The 27810-nt window shown below is 48.9% G+C and overlaps 1 protein-coding gene across 1 annotated transcript; it reads right to left on the bottom strand.

The window, feature by feature from the left end:
- Window positions 1-100: 100 nt before the first annotated feature.
- On the bottom strand, window positions 101-17944 carry LOC141194446 (uncharacterized). Its single transcript, XM_073662367.1, has 9 exons — window positions 17861-17944; window positions 6310-6700; window positions 6144-6214; window positions 5626-5834; window positions 5395-5496; window positions 5181-5304; window positions 5000-5097; window positions 4707-4797; window positions 101-2710 (listed from the first exon to the last, which is right to left on the bottom strand). Exons 4-9 carry the CDS (start codon window positions 5809-5811, stop codon window positions 1557-1559), a joined length of 1755 nt encoding a protein of 584 aa, XP_073518468.1. The 5' UTR covers window positions 5812-5834; window positions 6144-6214; window positions 6310-6700; window positions 17861-17944; the 3' UTR covers window positions 101-1556.
- Window positions 17945-27810: the final 9866 nt, after the last annotated feature.

Raw genomic sequence — 27810 nt, 5'->3', positions numbered from 1 at the left:
GATTGTTCAAACGCAATTGTGGCAAGTAACAGGTGTGGGTAATATGAAAATCACAACTAATACCAGATAAAAATGGGAGAAGTTGATTCAATCTTTGCATTGTGTGCATATGTGTGGCACACTAAGCATGGAGAAAACAGAAGAAGGAGAACTGTCTGAGAACTTGAGAACCAAAATTGTTGAAAAATATCAATAATTTCAAGGTTATAAGTCCATCTTTAGAGATCCGGATATTCCTATGTCCAAGGTGCGCAACATAATCAATAAATTTACAACACATACAGTCAAATATGGTGGAGCTTCAAAGAGGTTTAGGGGTTGTTTTGCTGCCTCTGACTGTGTGCAAGGAATCATGAAATCTGAAGATTAGCAAAGGATTTTGGGGCACAATGTAGTGCCTAGTGTCAGAAAGCTGGGTTTGCGTCCTAGGTCATGGGTCTTCCAGCATGACAATGACCCCAAATATACTTCAAGAAGCACCCAGAAAATGGATGGAAACAAAGTGCTGGACAGTTCTGACTAGCAATGAGTCTGGGTCTAAATCCCATTGAACACCTGTGGAGAGATCTTAAAATTGCTGTTTGGAGAAAAACATTAAAATTTGAGAGTCCTCAGTGGTTGATTCCATCTTTTCAGTTAGCCATTAGTCAGTAAGCTTTCGAGACTACTCAGATCTCTTCAGCAGACATAGTATAACACAAAATTTGAAGAGTCACATATTTATACACAACAGGGCATAGGAATAATGCAATAGATAAGACAAGTGACGTGAAGCAGAACTATCAGTATGGGAGAGGGAGAAGCAGTTGTGGCCGTAAATATGTGTGGACACAAGTAGATCTATTCTTTTTTTCTTTTATTGTGTGGCGATGAGAATTCATCCTAGTTTTAAGTTTTTGCCTTGTCTCCCCTACATACAGACCCCCAGTTGGACATTTGCTACATATAATTAAGTACATTACATTAGTTGTGATGCAGCTGAAAGTACCTGGGATCTTGTGGTCGTGATGTGAGTTGGGAATCTTTATCTTGTCCATGGTCATTATAAACGGACAGGTTTACATTTAAAGTTGGTCAGGATGAATTTTGTAAGTTTCACCACAAAGGTGAAACTATCCTCCCGGTCAGTTTGCTTTCCCTCCCAGTATCTTTTCATTCTAACAATGTTTGGTTTCTGGCAGATTATACTTGTTCCTTTTATTTTTGGTTCTCCTTACCTTGCCTTCTTTGCCCTATATGAATGTGTTTTTGTTTCTGATTCAGAGTTTTCATATTTTACTTCATACTTTCCTTTCCCCTTGTTGATAGTGTGTTGCAGCCTCCTCTCTGGTTCCTCAGGAGGTATGAGAAACTCCTCAACGGCTTATTAGTTAGTTAGGTGTGTGGTGGCATTTTTAGTTGTGCAGCTAGGGCCTTTCTACTCTGTATAGAGACTAGTTGGGTGTAGTTGCAGCATTCTCCCCTATGTGGGTTCTCCGGTGGTTATCAAGATGCGCTTTCTGTTTAAAACATTTCCCACATTTTGAACATGAAAAAGGCTTCTCCCCTGTGTGAGTTCACTGAGGTTTGATAAGAATTGATTTCTTTGTAAAACATTTTCCACATTCTGAACATGAAAAAGGCTTCTCCCTCGTGTGAATTCTCTCATGTGCGATAAGATTTGATTTCTCTGTAAAACATTTCCCACATTCTGAACAGGAAAATGGCTTCTCCCCTGTGTGAGTTCTCTCATGTGTGATAAGATTTGATTTCTCTGTAAAACATTTCCCACATTCTGAACAGGAAAATGGCTTTTCTCCTGTGTGAGTTCTCTGATGTTTATTAAGATATGATTTGTGTCCAAAACATTTTTCACAATCTGAACATGAAAAAGGCTTCTCCCCTATGTGGGTTCTCTGGTGCTTAAGAAAACTACATTTATGGTTAAAACATTTTCCACATTCTGAACATGGAAAAGGCTTCTCCCCTGTGTGAGTTCTCTGATGTTTGATAAGATTTGATTTCTTTGCAAAAGATTTCCCACATTCTGAACATGAAAATGGCTTCTCCCCTGTGTGAGTTCTCTGATGTGCGATAAGATTTGATTTCTCTGAAAAACATTTCTCACATTCTGAACATGAAAAAGGCTTCTCCCCTGTGTGAGTTTTGTGATGTTTGGTAAGAGTTGATTTCTCTGTAAAACATTTCCCACATTCTGAACAGGAAAATGGCTTTTCTCCTGTGTGAGTTCTCTGATGTGCGATAAGATTTGATTTCTCTGTAAAACATTTTCCACAATCTGAACATGAAAATGGCTTCTCCCCTGTGTGAGTTCTCTGGTGCCTAACAAGATCTGATTTCTGATTAAAACATCTCCCACACTTGGAACAAGAAAATCTATTCTTCGCTGTGTGAATTTTTTGAGGTTTAAGAAAAGACTTTTTAAGAGGAAAACTATTTCCATATTCTGAATGTGAAAATGGCTTCTTTGCATTAGAAGCAGTTTGTTTTTTATTGCTTATTTTGTGACTTTGATTTTCCTTAGTAGTCAGTAATGAATCAGAAGACAGGACCTGTTTCAAAGAATCAGATGACAGATCTTTGCTGTGAAGGGATGATGGTATATCTGGAGCAATAGCATTCACTTCAATTGTATCCTGTGGGATCTGAAAATTATCTGATTTGAAAATTGAAGATGTCAACTGCCCCTCAGATCTCCTGGTACAGTCATCTGCCAAGAATAAAACCAATTATTATTTTTAATAAAAAATCCTTCAATTTTATATTTTTGAACATTTCTACTTAAACTGTCTGTAAAAAAGGCAAGTTATATAAAAAAAATCACTTATTCACCAGGACAATGACTGTCTAATAGAAAACCTCATAGGATGAACCAGTAGAGCGTGGTGTTCAACTGATTTTTCATTCTGCCTCCCAAATATGGAATAAAAAGCCACCAAATGATGATATGTAGGCAAAAATAATACCAATAAAACCTTCTACTTATTTGACAAAAAACAAGTCCCCACTCAGGTCCATCATCTTTCAGTGGAAAACCAGAGGTTTCCACATTATTAGTGGCTCAAAGGCTCTTGAAAAGCAACATGGCTTCCATAAACCAATCCAGCAATATCCACTCTCCCAATGTCAGATCTCCCCCTCACTGAGATTTGCAGTAGTTTATGTGCCTAAGTCACATTTAGCATCCATGTATTTGGCATTACTATAATGAGAAGAACCCACTTAATTTATGGTGTGTGTCTCCTGGAGCACTATCTGGGCACTATGTGTTGGGTAATAAAATGGCATATTTGTAATTTCACTCTCCAACATCCACTGTATACTAATTTCTGGAGAGTGACTGTGAGAGTCAAAATAGTCACTTCTCCTATAGATTAATTCACTGAGGGTTATAATTTCCAAAATGGAGTCACTTTATGGGGATTTCTACTGCTCTGGTTTTCTGCCATTTTGTCATATTAGGGCTTCTGCAAAAGATGTGTCCCATCTCCTCTGGGACGTCTACTTCTCCTGCTTCGACTTGTGTGATGTTTGCTTCTGTCACCAGGAGCCGCCTTATTCATTCTGCGGGCAGCGCTGGTAATGGAAGAGACGTCAAAACCAGAAGCTCTGGGTGCTGCAGGCTCTGTCCAGCCACTAAGATTAGGGTTGCTGGGACCAGTAGTACCATCCAGTTTTGCAGTGTGGGTGTCTGTGCTATCCAGCTGGAGTAATCTGCTCCCTGCTTTAGCCATTTGGAGAGCATCACACCCTACTAAAGCTGGAAGCATATTGCCGGAAGCTGCCAGATCCAGCCTTGTTCTCCTCTGGTTCAGTCCTCTGTGCTCAGCTCCCGGCTTGTGTATTTGTTTCCTGTTGTGATCCCGGCCCATTTACTGACTACTCCTGTGTCTTCTGATTTTGTATTTTCTCTGTCCTCCTGGTTGTGACCCGGCTACCTGACTATTCTTCTTCCCATCTCACTCCACAGAACAGCAGGTAACACCATGGCCCAAGCCTAGGGGTCTCTGTGTAAGTCCAGATCTATGTAGAGGGGTTAAAGGGTGATGAGGAAAGTAATTTGTGAAATATGTAAACGGGGTAGATAAGGCAAGCCTCTTCGTGGTAGCCATCTTTTGAGCTTCCAGGTGACCATGAACAGCGCCCCCAATACATTGTGTCTGGGAACTATTCCAGCAAAATCTGCATTCCTAATAGCTAAATGGCGCTCCTTCCCTTCTTAACCTGCCATGTGCCCAGACAGTAGTGTACAACCGTATATAGGGTATTGTCAAATTCAAAAGAAGTTGGAAAATAATTTGTAAGGTCCATTTGTTTCTTATTATCCTTTGTGAAAAATTTCAAAGTTTTCACCACATAAAGTGACACACGTCAGATTTGAAAAATGGGGTCTGATCATCTGCACATTCTACGCACGCTGTCATTTAGCTTTGTAGTTTACAGACATAGACATGGGCAGGTAACGGTCAGCATCATCTAATCCCAGGGGGAGATGGATCCTCCAGGTTGTAAGTTCTATAGAAAAGGGCTTTCACAATTTCCCAAAGTATTCTGAACATTTTCGGACGGAGGAGAATGTTGTGATCTAGCAGCAAAATGGTGACCACAAGATTGTGATTCGGCCGGACTACACCACCGATAAAGCAGTCACACCCGGTGACTGAGAAGAATCTGTAAGTTCTCTGCATTTAGTGGTTACTACTCACCTGGGTAGTCATATGTAGGAATCTCCTCTTTACACCGCTCATCACCCCTCACATATGTCTCTGTAGTATTAATATGGGTCAGATCTTCACCCTTAAACAAATAAATATTATAAAAGTCAAAGACAGATGGAGAAGTCACATCTAAGATCAGCTCTAATCCTGCCATCTCCACCGTTCTCATTACACAAGTATAAAACATATAACACTGGTGGATAAAACAAGACTGAACACAAGACCTTCACAGCTGTCTACACATCATAGGGGAGATCTCATGACACCTTCTCTCCATCTACCTGATGATCCTGAGGGACATTGGGATCTTCTTGTTTACAGTCCTGTGGAAGAAGAGGACGGGGACATCTCTCTGGTGTTGTCCTCTTACTGGATAGATCTGGAGGAAACACATACAGGGACTGAATTCATTCTTTACATACAGATAATTATAGGCCGTGTGTATTTAGTCCTGTCTATTACCTGGTGATGTGAGGGGCTGGGGAACCTCCATCATGAAGTCCCTGTACAGATCTTTGTGTCCTTCTAAATACTCCCACTCCTCCATGGAGAAATAGACAGCGACATCCTGACACCTTATAGGAACCTGACACACACAATGATACAGTCATCCCCCCGATCCCTTCATAGCGTTACTGTATAATCTCCCAGCATTCCTCATTCCTAGCAGTGTCACCTCTCCAGTCAGCAGCTCAATCATCTTGTAGGCGAGTTCTAGGATCTGGTCATTGATGTCCTCATGTATCAGGGGGTGAGGTGGAGGTCCTGTGATTAATCTCTGGTTATGGAGAGACACATTAATAAATCTCACTCCAGACATTTCCAGAGTCCTCACCTCTCCAGTTCTGTCCATCTGTTATTCCCATAGATAAGAATGATGTAATGTGACGTCATCAGAATCTCTCACCTCTCCAGTAAGCCGGAAGAGGATCTCTAGGGTGAGGTGTAATATCCTCTCTGCCATCTTGTCTCTGTCCATTTCCATCTTTGATGGGTAAATCAGAAAAATTTTCTTATATAGAAGATCTCCACTGAGGAGGATCCGATATTGTAGACACCGGAAGGAGAAAAAGATAAGTTGATGGAACATCATAAAAATCCTGTGTAATAATACATCTATTGGAGATAATGAGAGGAAACATATAAGGAGATTTATTATTTGACAGTATTTCGTTTTCTTCTTTACATCTAGTAATAAAACCTATATATTTTAGGACACAGACAACAAGCAGTTTCTTCCTTGGAGTCTGCAGCTGAATACGTTTCTCATAGACACACTGTCAGGGAAATATTGAGAAAATATTAACAATTTCTCCCAAACCCCTCTTAAACAGTGTATAATATTTCGTCAAACCCCATTAATGCGGATACAACATCATAGTATAGAGCAAATATATATACAAATTGAAGAGAGGTGACACCTACTAGACTGCTGGATGGTATTCAAAGGTAGGAATTCAAAAGTGTGGAGATATGGTGACTCTGGTTGCTTGGGTCTGCAGAAAAGAGCAGAGAGTGGGAGACTCAGAGTTAACAGCTGAGAGGGACTGTGGAGGCAGAGATAGACCAAATAGAGCTGGACGTAGCATACCTGTGACCCCTAGTTCCTGGTTATAAGGTGGTACTGCATGTAGTGGGTTAGAGGAACGCAGTGTCCACCGCTAGTTCCTCGTGCTGTGAGAGTTGTCAGGGGCAGGATGGTATCGGCTGACCAATCACCGCCAATCCCGCAGTGTTGTGTAGTGTGAACTCCGGAAGTGCACGTGTGACATCACCTGAAGTGACGCGCTGCTCCCAGGAAGCTGTGCGATCCGCAGGCTGGTGTAAATGCGTTCCAGTGAGCCGGAAGTTTGAGTGCCAGGGAGAGAGAACGTGCGTTCCACCAGTATAGAGCATAAGACCCAATGGGCATGAGCCAGAGCCTTTGTTGGAGTGGAGAAGGATCCAGGAGGGGGGACAAGAGTGTGCCAGAGAGGAATAATCTGCAATAAAGGAGACAATATAGGAGTAGGATATGGAGATCAATAATGTATATTATTGACCTATTCAAATTGAAGACCACATTTCCAAATGTCAAATACATTTCAACATAGGGTCACATAAGATCCCTGGGTGACAAGTTTCTCTATACCAATTGTTCAATGAGAACCAAACTCCAAACATAAAAAAAACTTATATAAAAAGCCAGTAGGTCATAGTCCCTATTAAGGCCTTTCGGCTCTAAGGACTGTAATTCATGAATCCAGTAGGCTTCTGTACGTTTGAGAAGGCTCACTCAGTCGCTCCCCCGACGTGGTGTCAAAACTTGTTCCAATACCTGGTACTTGAATTGAGAAATACTATGTCCTGCCGTGAAAAACTGTTGGGGAATGGGTAACATTAGGTTTTTGCACCAAATTGTGGACTTGTGCTTTGAAATCCTATCCCTTATGGGCTGTGCCGTCTCCCCCACATAGATTCGGCCGAATGGACATTTAATAAGATATACCACATATGAACTGTCACATGTAAAGTACCTTTTGATGTTGCATATTTTGCCAGTTTGTGGGTGATGAACAATGCTACCCCTGAGGACATTGTTGCATTGACGACATTGGAGAGATGGGAATGTGCCCATTTTGGGATTCTGCAAAAACCATTGTTTAGGACCTTGGTGCACTGCGCCCAAATCGGCACGTACTAGGGAGTCTCTAATATTGGTTGCTCTCTTAAAACACGGTAGGAAGGGTTGTTGGAACGCAGGGATCGTGGGATAGCCGGTTTGTAAGATGTTCCTGTGTTTCCTAATGGTTTTATGTAAGATGTAGGCGAAGGGGTGTAACGTGTGAACGAAAGGGATTCTGTCCTTAGTGTTTGGACGATCAGTTCTGGAATTCGACGCCTGGGGATGCAAGAAGCTAGGTGGATAGCCTTGTTCAGTGAATTTGGTCGACATTTCTTGTAACCTCTGATTGTGGATAGTTTCACTGGACACAATCCGTTTGACCCTCTGAAATCGTGATGTAGGTATAGATTTCTTCATCGACCTTGGATGATTGCTAGAAAAGTGTAATAGGCCATTGCGATCGGTGGGCTTAGAATAGAGGTCAGTTGTTAGGTGGCCCTGTGTATCCTTGATCACCACGGTATCAAGGAAACTAACACGGCTTGAATCATATGTCATGGTGAAGCGTCTTGAAACCACAAACGTTTAATGTTGTGGGATTGATTGCGTCAGATAAATGTCTTCTAATACATTTTTTTTGCGACTCTGACGTGCATCCCACATATTTTAGTTTACTCTCTATACATTCTATTAAATGCACTGCTCAAAAAAATAAAGGGAACACTCAAATAACACATCCTAGATCTGAATCAATGAAATATTCTCATTGAATACTTTGTTCTGTACAAAGTTGAATGTGCTGACTACAAAATCACACAAAAATTATCAAAGGAAATCAAATTTATTAACCAATGGAGGCCTGGATTTTGAGTCACCCCCAAAATTAAAGTGGAAAAACACACTACAGGCTGATCCTGTTAGAACCCTCCTGTTACTTTTTTCTATTTTTGCTGGTCACATGACTTTTCGCCTATATAATCCAGCTCCGCCCTCCTGGCCTTGCTGGGCTACAGTGTTACATTTACTCTTAAGCGTACGTGAGGTATTGCAGTTGTTAAGCGACAATTCACTTTTTGCTAAGCTGGAGAAATGTGAGTTCGCTGTGCAGAGAATTAGTTTTTTGGGCTACATTATCTCCAGCGAGGGCTTTGAGATGGACCCGGTGAAGGTTCAGGCGGTGCAGGAATGGCCTAGGCCTATTGGTTTAAAACCAATACAGAGATTTTTAGGTTTTGCCAATTATTACAGAAAATTCATTAAGAATTTTTCTATAATTGTTAAGCCGCTGACCGATCTCACCAGGAAAGGTGCGAATACTGTCCAGTGGACTACTGAGGCCATTGAAGCTTTTGTGTATCTCAAGGAGAGGTTCAGTTCTGCCCCCATCCTTATGCAGCCTGATGAGACCAAGCCTTTCTTGGTCGAGGATGATGCTTCTTCGGTGGGGGTCGGTGCTGTTTTGTCTCAGGAAAACAAGGATGGAGTACATCCCTTTGCTTTTTTTTTTTTTCAAAAAAATTTTCTGAGACCGAACTTAATTAAGATGTCGGTAATCGGGAATTGCTGGCGATTAAACTCGCATTTGAACATTGGCGTCATCTCTTGGAAGGAGCTAAATTTCCCATTCAGGTTTTTACTGATCATAAGAATCTGATCTATCTTGATGCTGCCAAGCGCTTGAATGCCCGTCAAGCTAGGTGGGCACTTTTTTTTTGCGGTTTAATTTTTCTGTTACTTACATCCCGGGTACCAAGAATGTAAAAGCTGATGCTTTATCTCGCAGTTTTTCTCCCATGGTTGGTACCGAGGAGGAGGAGAGCATTTTACAGGAAGGTGTTGTGATAGCATCATTGGACTCCGTTTTGGAAGATGGGATTCTGAAAGCCCAGGAGGATGCCCCATCTAACACTCCCCATGGGAGGTTGTTTGTGCCTAAGAACTTTAGGAGAGATTTGTTTGTGGAGTGTCACGAGTCTCGGTTGGCAGGTCATCCAGGAATTTCGGAGACTAAGAGACTTGTAGGTCGCAGTTTTTGGTGGCCTGGGTGGCAGAAGGAAGTCATTAAGTGGGTGCGTCAATGTACTGTGTGTGCTAGATCTAAGTCTTCACATGCTCCTGCTGCGGGGTTGCTTTGCCCTCTGGAGGTTCCTAGTGCACCTTGGACGCATCTTGCTATGGATTTTATTACTGACCTTCCTGCCTCTGAGGGTTTCACTGTTATCTGGGTGGTCGTGGACCGTTTTAGCAAGATGTGTCACTTGGTTCCCTTCATCAAACTGCCCTGCGCCAAGACACTCGCTAAGGCTTTTGTGAAAGAAATTGTCAGGCTCCATGGCGTTCCTACCGACATTGTTTCCGATAGGGGACCTCAGTTCGTGGCTCGTTTTTGGCATGCCTTTTGTGACAGGTTGGGAGTACATTTGTCATTTTCATCTGGTTATCATCCTGAGTCTAATGGACAGACAGAAAGAAAGAACCAGGATGTTGAACAGTTACATATAGTTACATAGTTAGTAAAGCCGAATAAAGACTTGCGTCCATCAAGTTCGACCTGTTAGTTCTGTAATTGCTAAAGTTGATCCAGAGGAGGGCAAAACCCCCAAATGATTTAGCCAATCTTCACCTGAGGAAAAATTCCCTCCTGACTCTGAAACCAGCAGCCAGAATAAATCCCTGTATCAACCTACTATTTTATTTTTAAGTATATGCTGAAATCTGCCTGGTATCTAGAAATGCATCCAGTCCCCACTTGAACTGGTTTAGTGAATCCGACATTACCGTCTCCTCACTCAGTGAATTCCATATTCTCACAGCTCTTACCGTAAAGAACCCCTTCCTATGCTGGTGCTGAAACCTTTTCTCTTCCAGTCTTAGTGAATGCCCTCTTGTTACCGTAATATCCCTCATTTTGAAAAAATCCCGGGCAAGATCTCTATACTGTCCCCTAACATATTTGTACACATTTATTATGTCCCCCCTCAACCTTCTCTTTTCCAGGCTGAATAGTCCTAGTTTTGCCAACCTCTCTGGGTATTGCAGTCCCTCCATTCCCTTTATTAATTTTGTTGCCCTCCTTTGTACCTTTTCAAGCTCATTTATATCCTTTCTATATATTGGGGCCCATAACTTTTGCGTTGTTTTGTGGCTGACAATCAAGAGGGGTGGTCTGAGTTTCTGCCACTGGCTGAATTTGCTCTTAACAACCATACATTCTCTTCTGCTGGGTGTTCTCCTTTTTTTTGTTGTACTGGGAGACATCCGTCGTTTGGGTCATTCTCCAAATTGGTATCGGCTGTGCCGGAGGAGGAGAATTTTTCCGGTGATTTGGAGAGAGTTTGGACTGATGTACGTCGTAACCTTCAAGAGGCTAACAAAAAATCCAAGAGGTACTTTGACAGGAAACGTCAAGAGGTTTTGTTTACTGTTGGTGACATGGTTTGGTTGTCCTCTAGGAATCTGCGGTTGAGGATTCCTTCTAAGAAATTGGGCCCGAAGTTTGTAGGTCCGTTTAAGGTGCTTCAGGTAGTTAACCAATCTGCTGTTAGGTTGGAGGTTCCTACCTCCTGGAAGATTAATCCGGTGTTTCATGTTTCCTTATTGAAAAAAGCTGATGTTTCTGATAGGGACGCCACTGTTTCTGTTCCTCCGGTGGAGGCAGACGGTGAATATGAAATTTCTCGCATTCTTAATTCTAGATGGCATAGAGGGAGATTGCAGTATCTCGTCGCTTGGAAAGGTTTCGGTCCCGAGGATAACTCCTGGGTAAGGGCGGATGATGTCTCTGCTCCTAGACTTGTCGGAGCGTTTCACAGGAGGTTTCCTGATAGACCTGGGCCTGGAGGATCCGGAGGATCCTCATAGAAGAGGGGGTACTGTTAGAACCCTCCTGTTACTTTTTTCTATTTTGCTGGTCACATGACTTTTTGCCTATATAATCCAGCTCCACCCTCCTGGCCTTGCTGGACTTCAGTGTTACATTTACTCTTAAGCTAGCCAGGTGCTTTGTACCTTACTCTGTAGTTTGCTTGGTCTTTGACCACTTGTACTTTTGTTTGTCTTTGCTCTGCTACAATTTCTGCTAGGAGGTGTCCAACTATATCCCAGTCCTTAGTTCTTGTAGGGACACCTCCCTTATATCTATAGGTCTGCGTTCAGACTAGCCGAGGACTTAGGCGGGCCTGTTCACAAGGAACAGGTCCCCCGCTGCATCGTAGGGAATCAGCTTAGTCCTATTGTAGGGACAGTTTTCCTTTCTTTTCCTTAGTGTTTGTAGCAGTTCATAACAGATCCAACTTTGATGTAATGTCCTTAAAACAAGTCAAAAATGAGACTCAGTATTGTGTGTGGCCTCCACGTGCCTGTATAACCTCCCTACAACGCCTGGGCATGCTACTGATGAGGTTCCGCAAACTCCTGGACAGTTTGTGTTGTAACGTGACGTGGATGGAGCAAGACATGACCCAGCTTTCGTCCTTCTCCATCACAGCAACATCCCTTTAAAAACATATAAAAATTTGATACTGAGACTCTTGATCACGTCTGCTAAAGCATGTATTCCCTCTCTATGGAAAAGTAACACTATCCGACAATCTCACTATGGTTCTCCAAAATAAATGAGATTATGTTAACCGAGGAGCTCACCTCCACGATCAGTAACTTCCATGATAAATTTTATAAAACATGGTTCTACTGGAGTTTAAATCTTCCGCTGATTACCTTGACCTCATAGGGGAAAGCTAAGTCTATACTTCAGGAGCCTCTCTGAAGTTACCCTAACCCTTTTACCCATACATACCTTCCCCCACTTCCCTTTGTCTTTGTGTGTATTTGTGTTTTTGGTTTTAACTACTCATTTTTTCTTTTATAGCCCTTATTTGTTAAACCACATGAATATGTAATGACTTAATGTTTAAGTCTGAGTCACCACGCTGGTATATCCTAAAACACATTGAACCAATGTTCTACCAGCGACTCTACTTTGGATTGTGTTAACTTCTTTCATTTTGTTTTCAAATGTTTTGGAAATACTGGTTATTGTTATGGGGTCATGTTTGACCTACTACTTGTTGCACAACTAGTACCTGGTGTTTGTATTTGTATTTCCTGTTCAAAACTTAATAAAGATAAATTTATAAAGGATAATCAAGTCACATTGCGTTTGATATTTGTTTCTTGAAAAAAAACTAGGGAAAGTTTTCCGCAGAGTGTAGAACAGGGGTGGGCAATTAATTTTCCCGAGGGGCCACATGAGAGACCGTGACTGTTGGGGAGGGCCGAACCAATAGGCTGAAATTAATTCTGCTCAATATTAATATTAACATGAGCATGAGCCCCACACAGCCTCCCCATGTCCAGCATGAGCCCCACACAGCCCCCCCATGTCCAGCATGAGCCCCACACAGCCCCCCCATGTCCAGCATGAGCCCCACACAGCCCCCAAGTCCAGCATGAGCCCCACACAGCCCCCCCATGTCCAGCATGAGCCCCACACAGCCCCCCCATGTCCAACATGAGCCCCACACAGCCCCCCCCATGTCCAGTATGAGCCACACACAGTCCTCCCGTGTCCAGCATGAGCACCACACAGCTCTCCTGTGTCCACCATGAGCTCCACACAGCCCCCCATGTCCAGTATGAGAGCTCGAGAGCCTCCTCATGTCCAGCATGACAGCCCTTCCAAGTGTCCAGCATGACAGCCCCCCAGTGTCCAGCATGACAGCCCCCCAGTGTCCAGCATGACAGCCCCCCAGTGTCCAGCATGACAGCCCCCCAGTGTCCAGCATGACAGCCCCCCAGTGTCCAGCATTAAAGCCCCCCAGTGTCCAGCATTAAAGCCCCCCATGTCCAGCATGAGAGCCCCCCATGTCCAGCATGAGAGCCCCCCCTGTGTCCAGCCTGACAGCCCTCCCTAGTGTCCAGCATGAGAGCCCCCCCTGTGTCCAGCATGAGAGCCCCCCCTGTGTCCAGCATGAGAGCCCCCCCTGTGTCCAGCATGAGAGCCCCTCTGTGTCCAGCATGAGAGCCCTCCCTAGTGTCCAGCATGAGAGCCCTCCCTAGTGTCCAGCATGAGAGCCCCCCCTGTGTCCAGCATGACAGCCCTCCCTGTGTCCAGCATGACAGCCCTCCCTGTGTCCAGCATGACAGCCCTCCCTGTGTCCAGCATGACAGCCCTCCCTGTGTCCAGCATGACAGCCCTCCCTGTGTCCAGCATGACAGCCCTCCCTGTGTCCAGCATGACAGCCCTCCCTGTGTCCAGCATGACAGCCCCCCACTATGTCCAGCATGAGAGCCCCACTATGTACAGCATGAGAGCCCCCGTGTCCAGCATGAGAGCCCCCCCTGTGTCCAGCATTAAAGCCCCCCTGTGTCCAGCATCAAAGCAAAGCCGTCCCTGTGTCCAGCATTAAAGCCCCCCCTGTGTCCAGCATATACTTACTTCACTCCCCGTTTCCCTACGCTCCTGTCTCTGATGCACTGACTCTCCACAGTGTGCAGGCTGATGCCATTGTGTCAGCTGTTTCTAACGCTGATTGGTGGAAGAGGGAAGTGGCGGCCCCTCCTCCACCAATGCATTCACCGCGGATTGAGACCACGGATTGAGACAGCGGTGACGGTGTGCAGGCGGGCAGTGACGGCGTGCGGTGCAGTGCGGCCCGTGGGCCACTGTTATCAGCCCTTCGGCTGTCTCGGTCCGCGGGCCGGACTGGAACAGCCAGAGGGCCAGATGTGGCCCGCGGGCCGCACGTTGCCCACATCTGGTGTAGAAGCCTTTTTGGATACAAAACTCAAACAAAATATGCAAAAGAATTTACAAAGTCTGGAGGATGGATCTCAGACATCAAAAAAACTAAGTTTGAAAGAGATATCAAAGACAACGAGTCAAATTCAATTTACACATGGAAATGAAACAAACCAAGAGCTACCAAGAGCAAAGGAAATAGAGGAGAGTGGAGGTCAGCTTCACAAATCCCAATGTGTCCATGGGTTCCTCTAATTATAATTCTCTGAGGACTTATCTGATGTATCAGTGGGATCGACTAATGACAGATGGAACAAAAATAAATTCTCAAGTATTCCCCATAATTCAGCACAAAACAACAGGCCGGAAGAATCTCAAATGTGCCCGGACATGTGCGTTCCATGCCGGAGTGCATCACAGTCTCCTATCTGCGAATGCGCATGTCCGGAAGCATGTGTTTCACGCATATGATATTGGATTGTATACCACCAACATAGAAAAATCCTAGCTCTGAGATCAGCATTATGGGAGACTAAAAACAAGTATTGAACATCCTCCCATCATGCAATAGGCATGTAGATCTACTTTATCACTACATAAAATATGGGATGGTGGCCCACAGTATATTCCGAAATGATCAAATTTGTCCCCTATTGCATAGAGATACACAAGGATCACCAGACTTGTTAGTTACTAAATAGTATATGTAGGATATAACTGATAAGAAATAATTCTGATATAGAAGCTCAGATATCTCGATGAAGTGCAATAATATGTGAACCCCAATCACTGGGAACTGAGTAGCAATGGGTAGAGTATAAAATCCAAAAATGTAATCCAGAATGGGGCTGTATTCACACAAAACAAGCATAGGAAATTAGCTCATTCAGTCCCTTAGGGGCTCGTGAATCCAGTATGGAAATCCACTCACTTTCCTTTTTGGAGGATACATCTATTGTGATCACCTCCTATCACATTGGGTTTAACCACATCAATGATACAAAAGGAGATGTCTCTGGTTTCACCTCGATGTACACTATTCATGTGTCTCGCTAATCGGGTGTCCTGACCATGGCGTATTTCGCCCAAATGCCCCCCCCACACTTCTCCTAGACTCCCTCTTAGTCTTGCCTGCATAATCTGTCCAAACACAAAAAAGAAAACAAGAACCGGCACCTTTGTACGGGGAAGAAAATTGGTCCAGGAATAGTGTACCGCTGTCTAGCCCGCATGTTGCTTTTAAAGTGATACAATAAAGGAGTACGTTTTACTGACCGGTGAGTGCTATCCTTTCTTCTTATTTGCTTACATGTTGCCTACATAATCTAGGGGGCAGGTGCATGTGGCCATATATACAAGTCCTGAGGTTTTACAGTTGGAATAACCCCTCTGAAAAAAGTTTTTATTCGTGGAGGAACTCGAGAAAGATTTACATGGTCTCATCCAATTACATGTACAACATTCTCCACATCTAAAGAAACCACAGATTCTTCTATCTAGCCAAGTCCCCTTGGGTGCAGGTTTTTTGTAGAAACTATGCACTAAACGGTCCCTAATTGACAAACCCTTTCTGAAAGTTATTGTGGGAGTAGATCACACAGCACCCTCAGGTCCGGGTCGGCCACAAGTATATCCCAGGTCACTCTGATTGTCATAAGTTTTTCTTACTTGTGTTATCCCATCTTTTTCTTGGTCTCTTGATTAGGTATGGAGGAGTGTCTGTCTCTCCCATTTATCTGCAAACGATGATGCGGAATCCAAAATGTACCAGGAGTACCCTATAATCCCTTAATCTGGTGTTCAGGTCTATTGCCTGTATATTAAAATCTGTGACATTATGGCAGTACCTTCTCAACCATAAAAATTGACCCTTGGGTATTCCTCTTTTTATGGGGATGGGGTGGTGGCTATTCCACTTCAATAGTTTATTAGTGCTAGTAGGTTTATGGTAGTTGAGTGTTCCTAGGGTCCCATCCCATTCTATCTAGATTAGTACATCCAGGAAAGTCAACTGGTTATAATTAAACTCTGATGTAAATCTAAGGCCCACTCTATTGATGTTGAGTTCCCTGACAAACTCAAAAGATTGTTCACTCGTCCCTGACCAGATGATTAAAATGTAGTCTATATATTTGTACCATACCCCAATATATGGATGCCACCACTTATGATCATCCCTGAATATTGTGGATTCCTCCCACCAGCATAGGAAAAGGTTAACATACGAGGGGGCACAGGGGCTCCCCATCGCAGTACCCCTGAGCTGGTGGAAGTACTTCCTGTCAAAAAGAAAGAAGTTATGAGTAAGAGTGAATTTTAGAAGATCCTCCATGAAGTCATTATGTCTGCTACACTCTACTGATCTCGATTTCAAGAAATGTCTTACTCCTTTGATACCATCCTCATGCGGAATATTACTGTACAAAGCCTCGATATCTAGTAAGGCCTGCTCCCCTACATGCCTGTATACATGCTCGAGGGTATACATGTAGGGGAGCAGGCAAAGGGAAAACCAACTCCAGAGGGATTATTCCAACTGCAGGACCTCAGACGCTACTGGGGGAACATTATACTGTGTGGGGGCATCATACATACTGCATAAGGGACATAATGGGGGCCTTACACTGTGTGGGGGCATCATACATCCTGCATAAGGGGCATAATGGGGGCATTATACTGTGTGGGGGCATCATACATCCTGCATAAGGGGCATAATGGGGGCATTACACTGTGTGGGGGGCATCATACGTACTGCATAAGGGGCATAATGGGGGCATTACACTGTGTGGGGGCATCATACATCCTCCATAAGGGGCATAATGGGGGCATTACACTGTGTGGGGGCATCATACATCCTGCATAAGGGGCATAATGGGGGCATTACACTGTGTGGAGGCATCATACATCCTGCATAAGGGGCATAATGGGGGCATTACACTGTGTGGGGTATCATACATCCTGTATAAGGGACATAATGGGGGCATTACACTGTGTGAGGCATCATACATCCTGCATAAGGGGTATAATGGGGGCATTACATTGTGTGGGGAGCATCATATATACTACATAAGGGGTATAATGAGGGCATTACACTGTGTGGGGGCATCATACATCCTGCATAAGGGGCATAATGGGGGCATTACACTGTGTGGGGGCATCATACATCCTGCATAAGTGGCATAATGGGGGCATCATACATCCTGTATAAGGGGCATAATGGGGGCATTACACTGTGTGGGGCATCATACATACTGCATAAGGGGCATAATGGGGGCATTACACTGTGGGGGGCATCATACATCCTGCATAAGGGGCATAATGGGGGCATTACACTGTGGGGGCATCATACATACTGCATAAGGGGCATAATGGGGGCATTACACTATGGGGGGCACCATACATCCTGCATAAGGGGCATTACACTGTGTGGGGGCATCATACATCCTGCATAAGGGGCATAATGGGGACATTACACTGTGTGGGGGGCATCATACATCCTGCAGAAGGGGCATGATGTGGGCATTACACTGTGTGGGGGCATCATACATCCTGCATAAGGGGCATAATGGGGGCATTACACTGTGTGGGCATCATACATCCTGCATAAGGGGCATAATGGGGGCATTACACTGTGGGGCCAGTAAAGGGGTCCTGTACTATGAGAACAATACGTTTCCTCCCTTCCTGTCTCCATATAAACCTTATGATTCTTATAAAGAGGCAACACAAGACCCCAAAAGAGTCTCCGTGCTGAAGGGGTTAATGCCCCCTGCGCCCAGTAATGGGGTCTCCACATACCTCCACCTGCAGAGCCGCCACCACATATATGGCTGCTCTGTGCGCACAGGAGCTGTGATGAGGTCACAGGAGGGGAGGAGTCAGGGGTCACATGATCAGGGGCCTCAGTGGATGCAGGACTCTGCTGTGCTGGTTGTCATGCTGCTGGATGAGCTGAAGTTTATGTGTGGGGTCAGGAGGGGTTTACAGTGTGGATGTAGCAGAGCCGCGTGTGTACGAGGTGTACGGAGCGGAGCCGCGCGTGTACGAGGTGTACGGAGCGGAGCCGCGTGTGTACGAGGTGTACGGAGCGGAGCCGCGCGTGTACGAGGTGTACGGAGCGGAGCCGCGTGTGTACGAGGCGTACGGAGCGGAGCCGCGCGTGTACGAGGTGTACGGAGCGGAGCCGGACGTGTACCAGGCGTACGGCGCGGAGCCGCGCGTGTACGAGGCGTACGGAGCGGAGCTGCGCGTGTACGAGGTGTACGGAGCGGAGCCGCGCGTGTAAGAGGTGTACGGAGCGGAGCCGCGCGTGTAAGAGGTGTACGGAGCGGAGCCGCGCGTGTAAGAGGTGTACGGAGCGGAGCCGCGCGTGTAAGAGGTGTACGGAGCGGAGCCGCGCGTGTACGAGGCGTACGGAGTGGAGCCGTGTGTGTACGAGGAGTACGGAGCGGAGCCGCGCGTGTACCAGGCGTACGGAGCGGAGCCGCGCGTGTACAAGGTGTGCGGAGCCGCGTGTGTGCGAGGTGTACGGAGCGGAGCCGCGTGTGTATGATGTCTACGGAGCGGAACCGCATGTGTGCGAGGTGTACGGAGGGGAGCCGCATGTGTACGAAGCGGAGCCCCGTGTGTACGAGGTATACGGAGCGGAGCCGCGTGTGTACAAGGTGTACGGAGCGGAGCCGCGTGTGTACGAGGGGTACGGAGTGGAGCCGCGCGTGTACGAGGCGTACGGAGTGGAGCCGCGCGTGTACGAGGCGTACGGAGTGGAGCCGCGTGTGTACGAGGAGTACGGAGCGGAGCCGCGCGTGTACCAGGCGTACGAAGCGGAGCCACGCGTGTACCAGGCGTACGGAGCGGAGCCGCGCGTGTACAAGGTGTGCGGAGCCGCGTGTGTGCGAGGTGTACGGAGCGGAGCCGCGTGTGTATGATGTCTACGGAGCGGAACCGCATGTGTGCGAGGTGTACGGAGGGGAGCCGCATGTGTACGAAGCGGAGCCCCGTGTGTACGAGGTATACGGAGCGGAGCCGCGTGTGTACAAGGTGTACGGAGCGGAGCCGCGTGTGTGCGAGGTGTACGGAGCGGAGCCGCGTGTGTACGATGTCTACGGAGCGGAGCCGCATGTGTACGGAGCGGAGCCGCGTGTGTACGAGGCGTACGGAGCGGAGCCGGGCGTGTACGATGTCTACAGAGCGGAACCGCATGTGTGCGAGGTGTACGGAACGGAGCCGCATGTGTACGAAGCGGAGCCCCGTGTGTAGGAGGTATACGGAGCGGAGCCGCGTGTGTACAAGGTGTACGGAGTGGAGCCGCGTGTGTGCGAGGTGTACGGAGCGGAGCCGCGTGTGTACGATGTCTACGGAGCGGAGCCGCATGTGTACGAGGTGTACGGAGCGGAGCCGCGTGTGTACGAAGCGGAGCCGCGTGTGTACGAGGTGTACGGAGTGGAGCCGCGTGTGTACGAGGTGTACGGATCGGAGCCGCGTGTGTACGAGGTGTACGGAGCGGAGCCGCGTGTGTACAAGGTGTACGGAGCGGAGCCGCGTGTGTACGAGGTGTACGGAGCGGAGCCTCATGTGTACGAGGTGTACGGAGCGGAGCCGCGTGTGTACAAGGTGTACAGAGCGGAGCCGCATGTGTATGAGGTGTACGGAGCGGAGCCGCGTGTGTACGAGGTGTACGGAGCGGAGCCGCGTGTGTACGAGGTGTACGGAGCGGAGCCGCGTGTGTACGAGGTGTACGGAGCGGAGCCACGTGTGTACGAAGCGGAGCCGCGTGTGTACAAGGTGTACGGAGCGGAGCCGCATGTGTACGAGGTGTACGGAGCGGAGCCGCGCGTGTACGAGGTGTACGGAGCGGAGCCGCGCGTGTACGAGGTGTACGGAGCGGAGCCGCGCGTGTACGAGGTGTACGGAGCGGAGCCGCGCGTGTACGAGGTGTACGGAGCGGAGCCGCATGTGTACGAGGTGTACGGAGCGGAGCCGCGCGTGTACGAGGTGTACGGAGCGGAGCCGCGCGTGTACGAGGTGTACGGAGCGGAGCCGCGCGTGTACGAGGTGTACGGAGCGGAGCCGCGCGTGTACGAGGCGTACGGAGCGGAGCCGGGCGTGTACGAGGCGTACGGAGCGGAGCTGCGCGTGTACGAGGTGTACGGAGCAGAGCCGTGTGTACGAGGCGTACGGAGCGGAGCCGGGCGTGTACCAGGAGTATGGAGCGGAGCCGCGCGTGTACGAAGCGTAGCCGCGCGTGTACGAGGCGTACGGAGCGGAGCAGCGCGTGTACGAGGCGTACGGAGCGGAGCCGCGCGTGTACGAGGTGTACGGAGCAGAGCTGTGTGTACGAGGCGTACGGAGCGGAGCCGCGCGTGTACGAGCCGTACGGAGCGGAGTCGCGCGTGTACCAGCCGTACGGAGCGTAGCAGGGCGTGTACCAGGCGTACGGAGCGGAGCCGCGAGTGTACGAGGCGTACGGAGCGGAGCCACGCGTTTACGAGGCGTACGGAGCAGAGCCGCGCGTGTACGAGGCGTACGGAGCGGAGCTGCGCGTGTACGAGGTGTACAGAGCGGAGCCGCGCGTGTACAAGGTGTGCGGAGCCGCGCGTGTACGAGGTGTACGGAGCCGAACCGCGTGTGTACGATGTCTACGGAGCGGAACCGCATGTGTGCGAGGTGTACGGAGCGGAGCCGCATGTGTACGAAGCGGAGCCCCGTGTGTACGAGGTATACGGAGCGGAGCCTCGTGTGTACGAGGTATACGGAGCGGAGCCGCGTGTGTACAAGGTGTACGGAGCGGAGCCGCATGTGTGCGAGATGTACGGAGCGGAGCCGCGTGTGTACGATGTCTACGGAGCGGAGCCGCATGTGTACGAGGTGTACGGAGCGGAGCTGCGCGTGTACGAGGCATACGGAGCGGAGCCGCGCATGTACAAGGTGTGCGGATCCGCGTGTGTGCGAGGTGTACGGAGCGGAACCGCATGTGTGCGAGGTGTACGGAGGGGAGCCGCATGTGTACGAAGCGGAGCCGCGTGTGTACGAGGTGTACGGAGCGGAGCCGCGCATGTACGAGGTGTACGGAGCGGAGCCGCGCGTGTACGAGGTGTACGGAGCGGAGCCGCGCGTGTACGAGGTGTACGGAGCGGAGCCGCGCGTGTACGAGACGTACGGAGCGGAGCCGCGCGTGTACGAGACGTACGGAGCGGAGCCGCGCGTGTACGAGACGTACGGAGCGGAGCCGCGCGTGTACGAGACGTACGGAGCGGAGCCGGGCGTGTACCAGGCGTACGGCGCGGAGCCGGGCGTGTACCAGGCGTACGGCGCGGAGCCGCGTGTGTACGAGGTGTACGGAGCGGAGCCGCGTGTGTACGAGGTGTACGGAGCGGAGCCGCGTGTGTACGATGTGTACGGAGCGGAGCTGCGTGTGTACGAGGTGTACGGAGCTGAGCCGCGTGTGTACGAAGCGGAGCCGCGTGTGTACAAGGTGTACGGAGCGGAGCCGCATGTGTACGAGGTGTACGGAGCGGAGCCGGGCGTGTACGAGGTGTACGGAGCGGAGCCGGGCATGTACGAGGTGTACGGAGCGGAGCCGCATGTGTACGAGGTGTACGGAGCGGAGACGAGCGTGTACGAGGCGTACGGAGCGGAGCCGCGCGTGTACGAGGCGTACGGAGCGGAGCCGCGCGTGTACGAGGCGTACGGAGCGGAGCTGCGCGTGTACGAGGTGTACGGAGCAGAGCCGTGTGTACGAGGCGTACGGAGCGGAGCCGGGCGTGTACCAGGAGTATGGAGCGGAGCCGCGCGTGTACGAGGAGGACGGAGCAGAGCCGCGTGTGTACGAAGCGTAGCCGCGCGTGTACGAGGCGTACGGAGCGGAGCAGCGCGTGTACGAGGCGTATGGAGCGGAGCCGCGCGTGTACGAGGTGTACGGAGCAGAGCTGTGTGTACGAGGCGTACGGAGCGGAGCCGCGCGTGTACCAGCCGTACGGAGCGGAGTCGCGCGTGTACCAGCCGTACGGAGCGTAGCCGGGCGTGTACCAGGCGTACGGAGCGGAGCCGCGAGTGTACGAGGCGTACGGAGCGGAGCCACGCGTTTACGAGGCGTACGGAGCGGAGCCGCGCGTGTACGACGCGTACGGAGCGGAGCTGCGCGTGTACGAGGTGTACAGAGCGGAGCCGCGCGTGTACAAGGTGTGCGGAGCCGCGCGTGTACGAGGTGTACGGAGCCGAACCGCGTGTGTACGATGTCTACGGAGCGGAACCGCATGTGTGCGAGGTGTACGGAGCGGAGCCGCATGTGTACGAAGCGGAGCCCCGTGTGTACGAGGTATACGGAGCGGAGCCGCGTGTGTACAAGGTGTACGGAGCGGAGCCGCGTGTGTGCGAGGTGTACGGAGCGGAGCCGCGTGTGTACGATGTCTACGGAGCGGAGCCGCATGTGTACGAGGTGTACGGAGCGGAGCCGCGTGTGTACGAAGCGGAGCCGCGTGTGTACCAGGCGGATGGAGCAGAGCCGGGCGTGTACGAGGCGAACGGAGCCACGCGTGTACGAAGCGTACGGAGCGGAGCAGCGCGTGTACGAGGCGTACGGAGCGGAGCCGCGCGTGTACGAGGCGTACGGAGCGGAGTCGCGCGTGTACCAGCCGTACGGAGTGGAGCCACGCGTGTACCAGGCGTACGGAGCGGAGCCGGGCGTGTACCAGGCGTACGGAGCGGAGGCGCGCGTGTACCAGGCGTACGGAGCTGCGCTGCGCTAGTACGAGACGTACAGAGCGGAGCCGCGCGTGTACAAGGTGTACGGAGCCGAGCCGCGTGTGTACGATGTCTACGGAGCGGAACCGCATGTGTGCGAGGTGTACGGAGCGGAGCCGCATGTGTACGAAGCGGAGCCTCGTGTGTACGAGGTATACGGAGCGGAGCCGCGTGTGTACAAGGTGTACGGAGCGGAGCCGCATGTGTGCGAGATGTACGGAGCGGAACCGCGTGTGTACGATGTCTACGGAGCGGAGCCACATGTGTACAAGGTGTACGGAGCGGAGCTGCGCGTGTACGAGGCATACGGAGCGGAGCCGCGCGTGTACAAGGTGTGCGGATCCGCGTGTGTGCGAGGTGTACGGAGCGGAACCGCATGTGTGCGAGGTGTACGGAGGGGAGCCGCATGTGTACGAAGCGGAGCCACGTGTGTACGAGGTGTACGGAGCGGAGCCGCGTGTGTGCGAGGTGTACGGAGCGGAGCCGCGTGTGTACGAGGTGTACGGAGCAGAGCCGCGTGTGTACGATGTATACGGAGCGGAGCCGCATGTGTACGAGGTGTACGGAGCGGAGCCGGGCGTGTACGAGGTGTACGGAGCGGAGCCGCGCGTGTACGAGGTGTACGGAGCGGAGCCGCGCGTGTACGAGTTGTACGGAGCGGAGCCGCGTGTGTACGAAGTGTACGGAGCGGAGCCGCGTGTGTACGAGGTGTATGGAGCGGAGCCGCGCGTGTACGAGGCGTACGGAGCAGAGCAGTGCGTGTACGAGGCGTACGGAGCGGAGCCGCGCGTGTACGAGGCGAACGGAGCGGAGCCGCGCGTGTACTAGGCGTACGGAGCGAAGCCGCGCGTGTACGAGGCGTACGAAGCGGAGCAGCGCGTGTACGAGGCGTACGGAGCGGAGCAGCGCGTGTACGAGGCGTACGGAGTGGAGCCGCGCGTGTACGAGGTGTATGGAGCAGAGCTTTGTGTTTACGAGGCATACGGAGCAGAGCTGCGTGTTTACGAGGCGTACTGAGCGGAGCCGCGTGTGTATGACCTGTCCGGAGCGGAGCCGTGTGTGTACGAGGTGTCCGGAGTGGAGCTGTGCGTGTACGAAGTGTCCAGAGCAAATCCGTGGGTGTACGAGGTGTACGGAGCGGAGCCGCGCGTGTATGAGGCGAACGGAGCGGAGCCGCGCGTGTACTAGGCGTACGGAGCGAAGCCGCGCGTGTACGAGGCGTACGGAGCGGAGCAGCGCGTGTACGAGGCGTACGGAGCGGAGCAGCGCGTGTACGAGGCGTACGGAGCGGAGCCGCGCGTGTACGAGGTGTATGGAGCAGAGCTGTGTGTTTACGAGGCATACGGAGCAGAGCTGCGTGTTTACGAGGCGTACTGAGCGGAGCCGCGTGTGTATGACCTGTCCGGAGCGGAGCCGTGTGTGTACGAGGTGTCCGGAGTGGAGCTGTGCGTGTACGAAGTGTCCAGAGCAAATCCGTGGGTGTACGAGGTGTACGGAGCAGAGCCGCGCATGTACGAGGTGTACGGAGCAGAGCCGTGTGTCTACGAGGTGTACGGGGCAGAGCCGCGTGTGTACAAGGTGTACGGAGCGGAGCCGCGCGTACGAGGTGTACGGAGCGGAGCCGCGTGTGTACGAGATGTGCGGTGCGGAGCCGCGCGTGTACGAGGCGTGCGGAGCTGAGCCGCGCGTGTACGAGGCGTACGGAGCGGAGCCGCGCGTGTACGAGGCGTACGGAGCGGAGCCGCGCGTGTACGAGGCGTACGGAGCGGAGCCGCGCGTGTATGAGGCGTGCGGAGCGGATGCTGCCCCTCTCCAGGAGCGATCACAGCAGCACGGCATGAGACATTCTTGTACTACACAGACTGTCCTGACAGAACACAGCTCATCAGGACATGGCCCCGACCTCCAGCGACAGCCGGACAGTCCCATTGGATCGGGGACGGTTGGGAGGTTTCTGTATATAAGTTGTGTGTGATAATTGTAGAATTATTAATGTCTTAGCATAAAAGGATGTACCTGAGTGTTTGTGCCGGGGTCCACATGCATGGAGGGGGTTGAGGCGGTGCTGGCTGTATTATGTAGACGGCATCTGCCTGTAACAGTAGTAACCAGAAACTACTAGAAACTCTGCACCAAAATGAAGCAAATCCTTATTCTGGGACCTTCGCCTTGTACGTAACACCCCTGGATCCGGTACAAGCCGGGCAGATGTTCTAGTTCATGTCATTTTCTGCTTAAGGTTCTGCGGTTTTCTGGCCAACTATAAAAAAGAAAAAGCGTAAAACAATATTTGTTTCTGCTGCATTGACATAAGTACAATCTTTCATTATATATAAATCTATTACACGTCGGGTCAATGCTGTAAAGGACAGTAAAGTGCCAGGGTTGTGGTTGTGGTTTTTGGGTGACTCTACTTCCCTCCCAAAAATGCAATCAGAAACTTGTAACTACTGATCTCTCCACAAGAAAAGGCCGACAACTCCATTAATGGGATCATTTTATACAATTAGGTCTTCGCAAGATGAAAATGGTCTCACAAACTACATTTTTTTATTAAATGTTCGTAAAAAAAACCAAACAAACAAAAATAATTTTGATTTTCCCCATTTTTCAATACTTTATGTGGTAAATTGAATGTTGTCATTCCAAACAACAACTAGTCCCACAAAACACAAGCCCTCCGTCTATGTGAATGAAAAAACAAAGTTATATTTTTTGGGAAAAAGGGGAGGAAAAAAACAAAAAATTGGTCTTGTCAGAATAATGTAATTGCTATATATATATATTTTTTTAAAATTGAATAATTTTACCCCAAAATTGTGATGTCTTATAATATTCTCATTCTTCATGCGAGATTAATCATTAGTCTGTAGATAAATCCAAACATCTGGAAGATGTAGAACAATATATCTGTGATTCTCTTCTGCCAGGATAAGCGCCTCCTTTCTGTCCTTTCTGTGATGGAGAAAACGCTTGAAAGATTCAGAAAGTCCGATGAGTTTTTGGAGCTTATTGTAAAGGGTCTTAATGACGACCTGGGAAAGAAACCACCAGAAACAAAGGATCCAACCAGGTAAGTTCTAATGATCCCGTCTGATAAAATGATCAGCTTTATTTCCATGGGATTGTTCTGTAGAAGAGATGGAACCTGCAGCATTTTGATCCTGAACTTCACTATGTATAGATGTAGCAAAGCTTCATGTGACAATTCACACACCGCATTGATAAACTGTCTCAGAAGGTTAGCTCTCATAACAGAATTAACATCACTTATAGTGGAACTAAACTTACAATTTATTTTCAGAATTGTGAAAATTATGGCACTTTGCAAATCACTTCATTAGTTTCTTTGACGTCATATCCATAAAATGATCATATTAACCCCTTTACAACCCAAGGTGGTTTGCACGTTAATGACCAGGCCAATTTTTACAATTCTGACCACTGTCACTTTATGAGGTAATTACTCTGGAACGCTTCAACGGATCCCCCTGATTCTGAGATTGTTTTTTTGTGACATATTGTACTTCATGATTGTGGTAAAATTTCTTCGATATCACTTGCGTTTATTTGTGAAAAAATTTTTGAAAATTTTGCAATTTTTATTCCCTTAAATCAGAGAGATATGAAACACAAAATAGTTAATGAATAACATTTCCCACATGTCTACTTTCACATTTTTACAACAAAATTTACAAAACCATTTTTTTTAGGGATCACATCACATTTGAAGTGACTTTGAGGGGCCTTTATGACAGAAAATACCCAAAAGTGACACCATTCTAAAAACTTCACCCCTCAAGGTGCTCAAAACCATATTCAAGAACTTTATTAACCCTTCAGGTGCTTCACACCAATTAATTGAACGTGAAAGGAAAAAAGGAACATTTAACTTTTTTTCACTAACATTTTATTTTAGACCCCATTTTTTTTATTTTCACAAGGGTACTAGGAGAAATTGGACCCCAAAAGTTGTTGTGCAATTTCTCCTGAGTACGCAGATATCTCATATGTGGGGGTAAGCCATTGTTTGGGCGCACGGCAGGGCTCGAAAGGGAAGGAGCGCCAATTGACGTTTTCAATGTAAAACTTGCTGGAATTGCCAGCGGACCCCATGTCGCGTTTGGAGAGCCCCTGATGTGACTAAACAGTGGAAACCCCCCACAAGTGACCCCATTTTGGAAACTAGACTCCTTAAAGAACTTATTTAGATGTGTAGTGAGCACTTTGAACCCCCAGGTATTTTGCAAAAGTTTATGATGTAGAGCCAAAATCATTTTTTTTCCACAAAAATGATATTTTAGCCACAATATTTTTATTTTCACGAGGGTAGTAGAAGAAATTGGACATCAAAAGTTGTTGTGCAATTTCTACTGAGTACGCCGATACCTCATATTTGTGGGTAAACCATTGTTTGGGCACAGGGCAGGGCTCGGAAGGGAAGGAGCGCCAATTGACGTTTTCAATGTAAAACTTGCTGGAATTGACAGCAGACCCCATGTTGCGTTTGGAGAGCCCCTGATGTGCCCAAGCAGTGGAAACCCCCCACAAGTGACCCCATTTTGGAAACTAGACCCCTTAAGGAACTTATTTAGATGTGTGGTGAGCACTTTGAACCCCCAAGTGTTTTGCAAAAGTTTATGATGTAGAGCCAAAATCATTTTTTTCCACAAAAACGATCTTTTAGCCACAATATTTTTATTTTCACAAGGGCACTAGGACAAATTGGACATCAAAAGATGTTCTCCAATTTCTTCTGAGTATGCTGATACCTCATATGTGGGGGTAAACCATTGTTTGAGCACACGGCAGGGCTCGGAAGGGAAGGAGCGCCAATTGACGTTTTCAACTCGCTGGAATTGCCAGCGGACCCCATGTTGCATTTGGAGAGCCCCTGATGTGCCTAAACAGTGGAAACCCCCCACAAATGACCCCATTTTGGAAACTAGACCCCTCAGGGAACTTATTTAGATGTGTGGTGAGCACTTTGAACCCCCAAGTGTTTT

The sequence above is a fragment of the Phyllobates terribilis genome, unplaced genomic scaffold (genome assembly GCF_046119375.1).
Source record: "Phyllobates terribilis strain yellow unplaced genomic scaffold, ASM4611937v1 Scaffold_71__1_contigs__length_7168151, whole genome shotgun sequence".
NCBI lineage: Eukaryota > Metazoa > Chordata > Amphibia > Anura > Dendrobatidae > Phyllobates > Phyllobates terribilis.
The sequence above is the reverse complement of the archived record's forward strand: the minus strand, read 5'-3'. Positions and strand labels throughout refer to the sequence as shown.

What these genes read in the sequence shown, in the direction of transcription:
- LOC141194446 (XM_073662367.1), bottom strand. Translation starts at nt 5,811, where the DNA reads ATGATGTTCCATCAACTTATCTTTTTCTCCTTCCGGTGTCTACAATAT. An exon ending in CCAGCCCCTCACATCACCAG is followed by an intron (nt 5,098 to 5,180) that starts GTAATAGACAGG and finishes TGTTTCCTCCAG; the next exon opens with ATCTATCCAGTAAGAGGACA. An exon ending in TCCTACATATGACTACCCAG is followed by an intron (nt 2,711 to 4,706) that starts GTGAGTAGTAAC and finishes TATTCTTGGCAG; the next exon opens with ATGACTGTACCAGGAGATCT.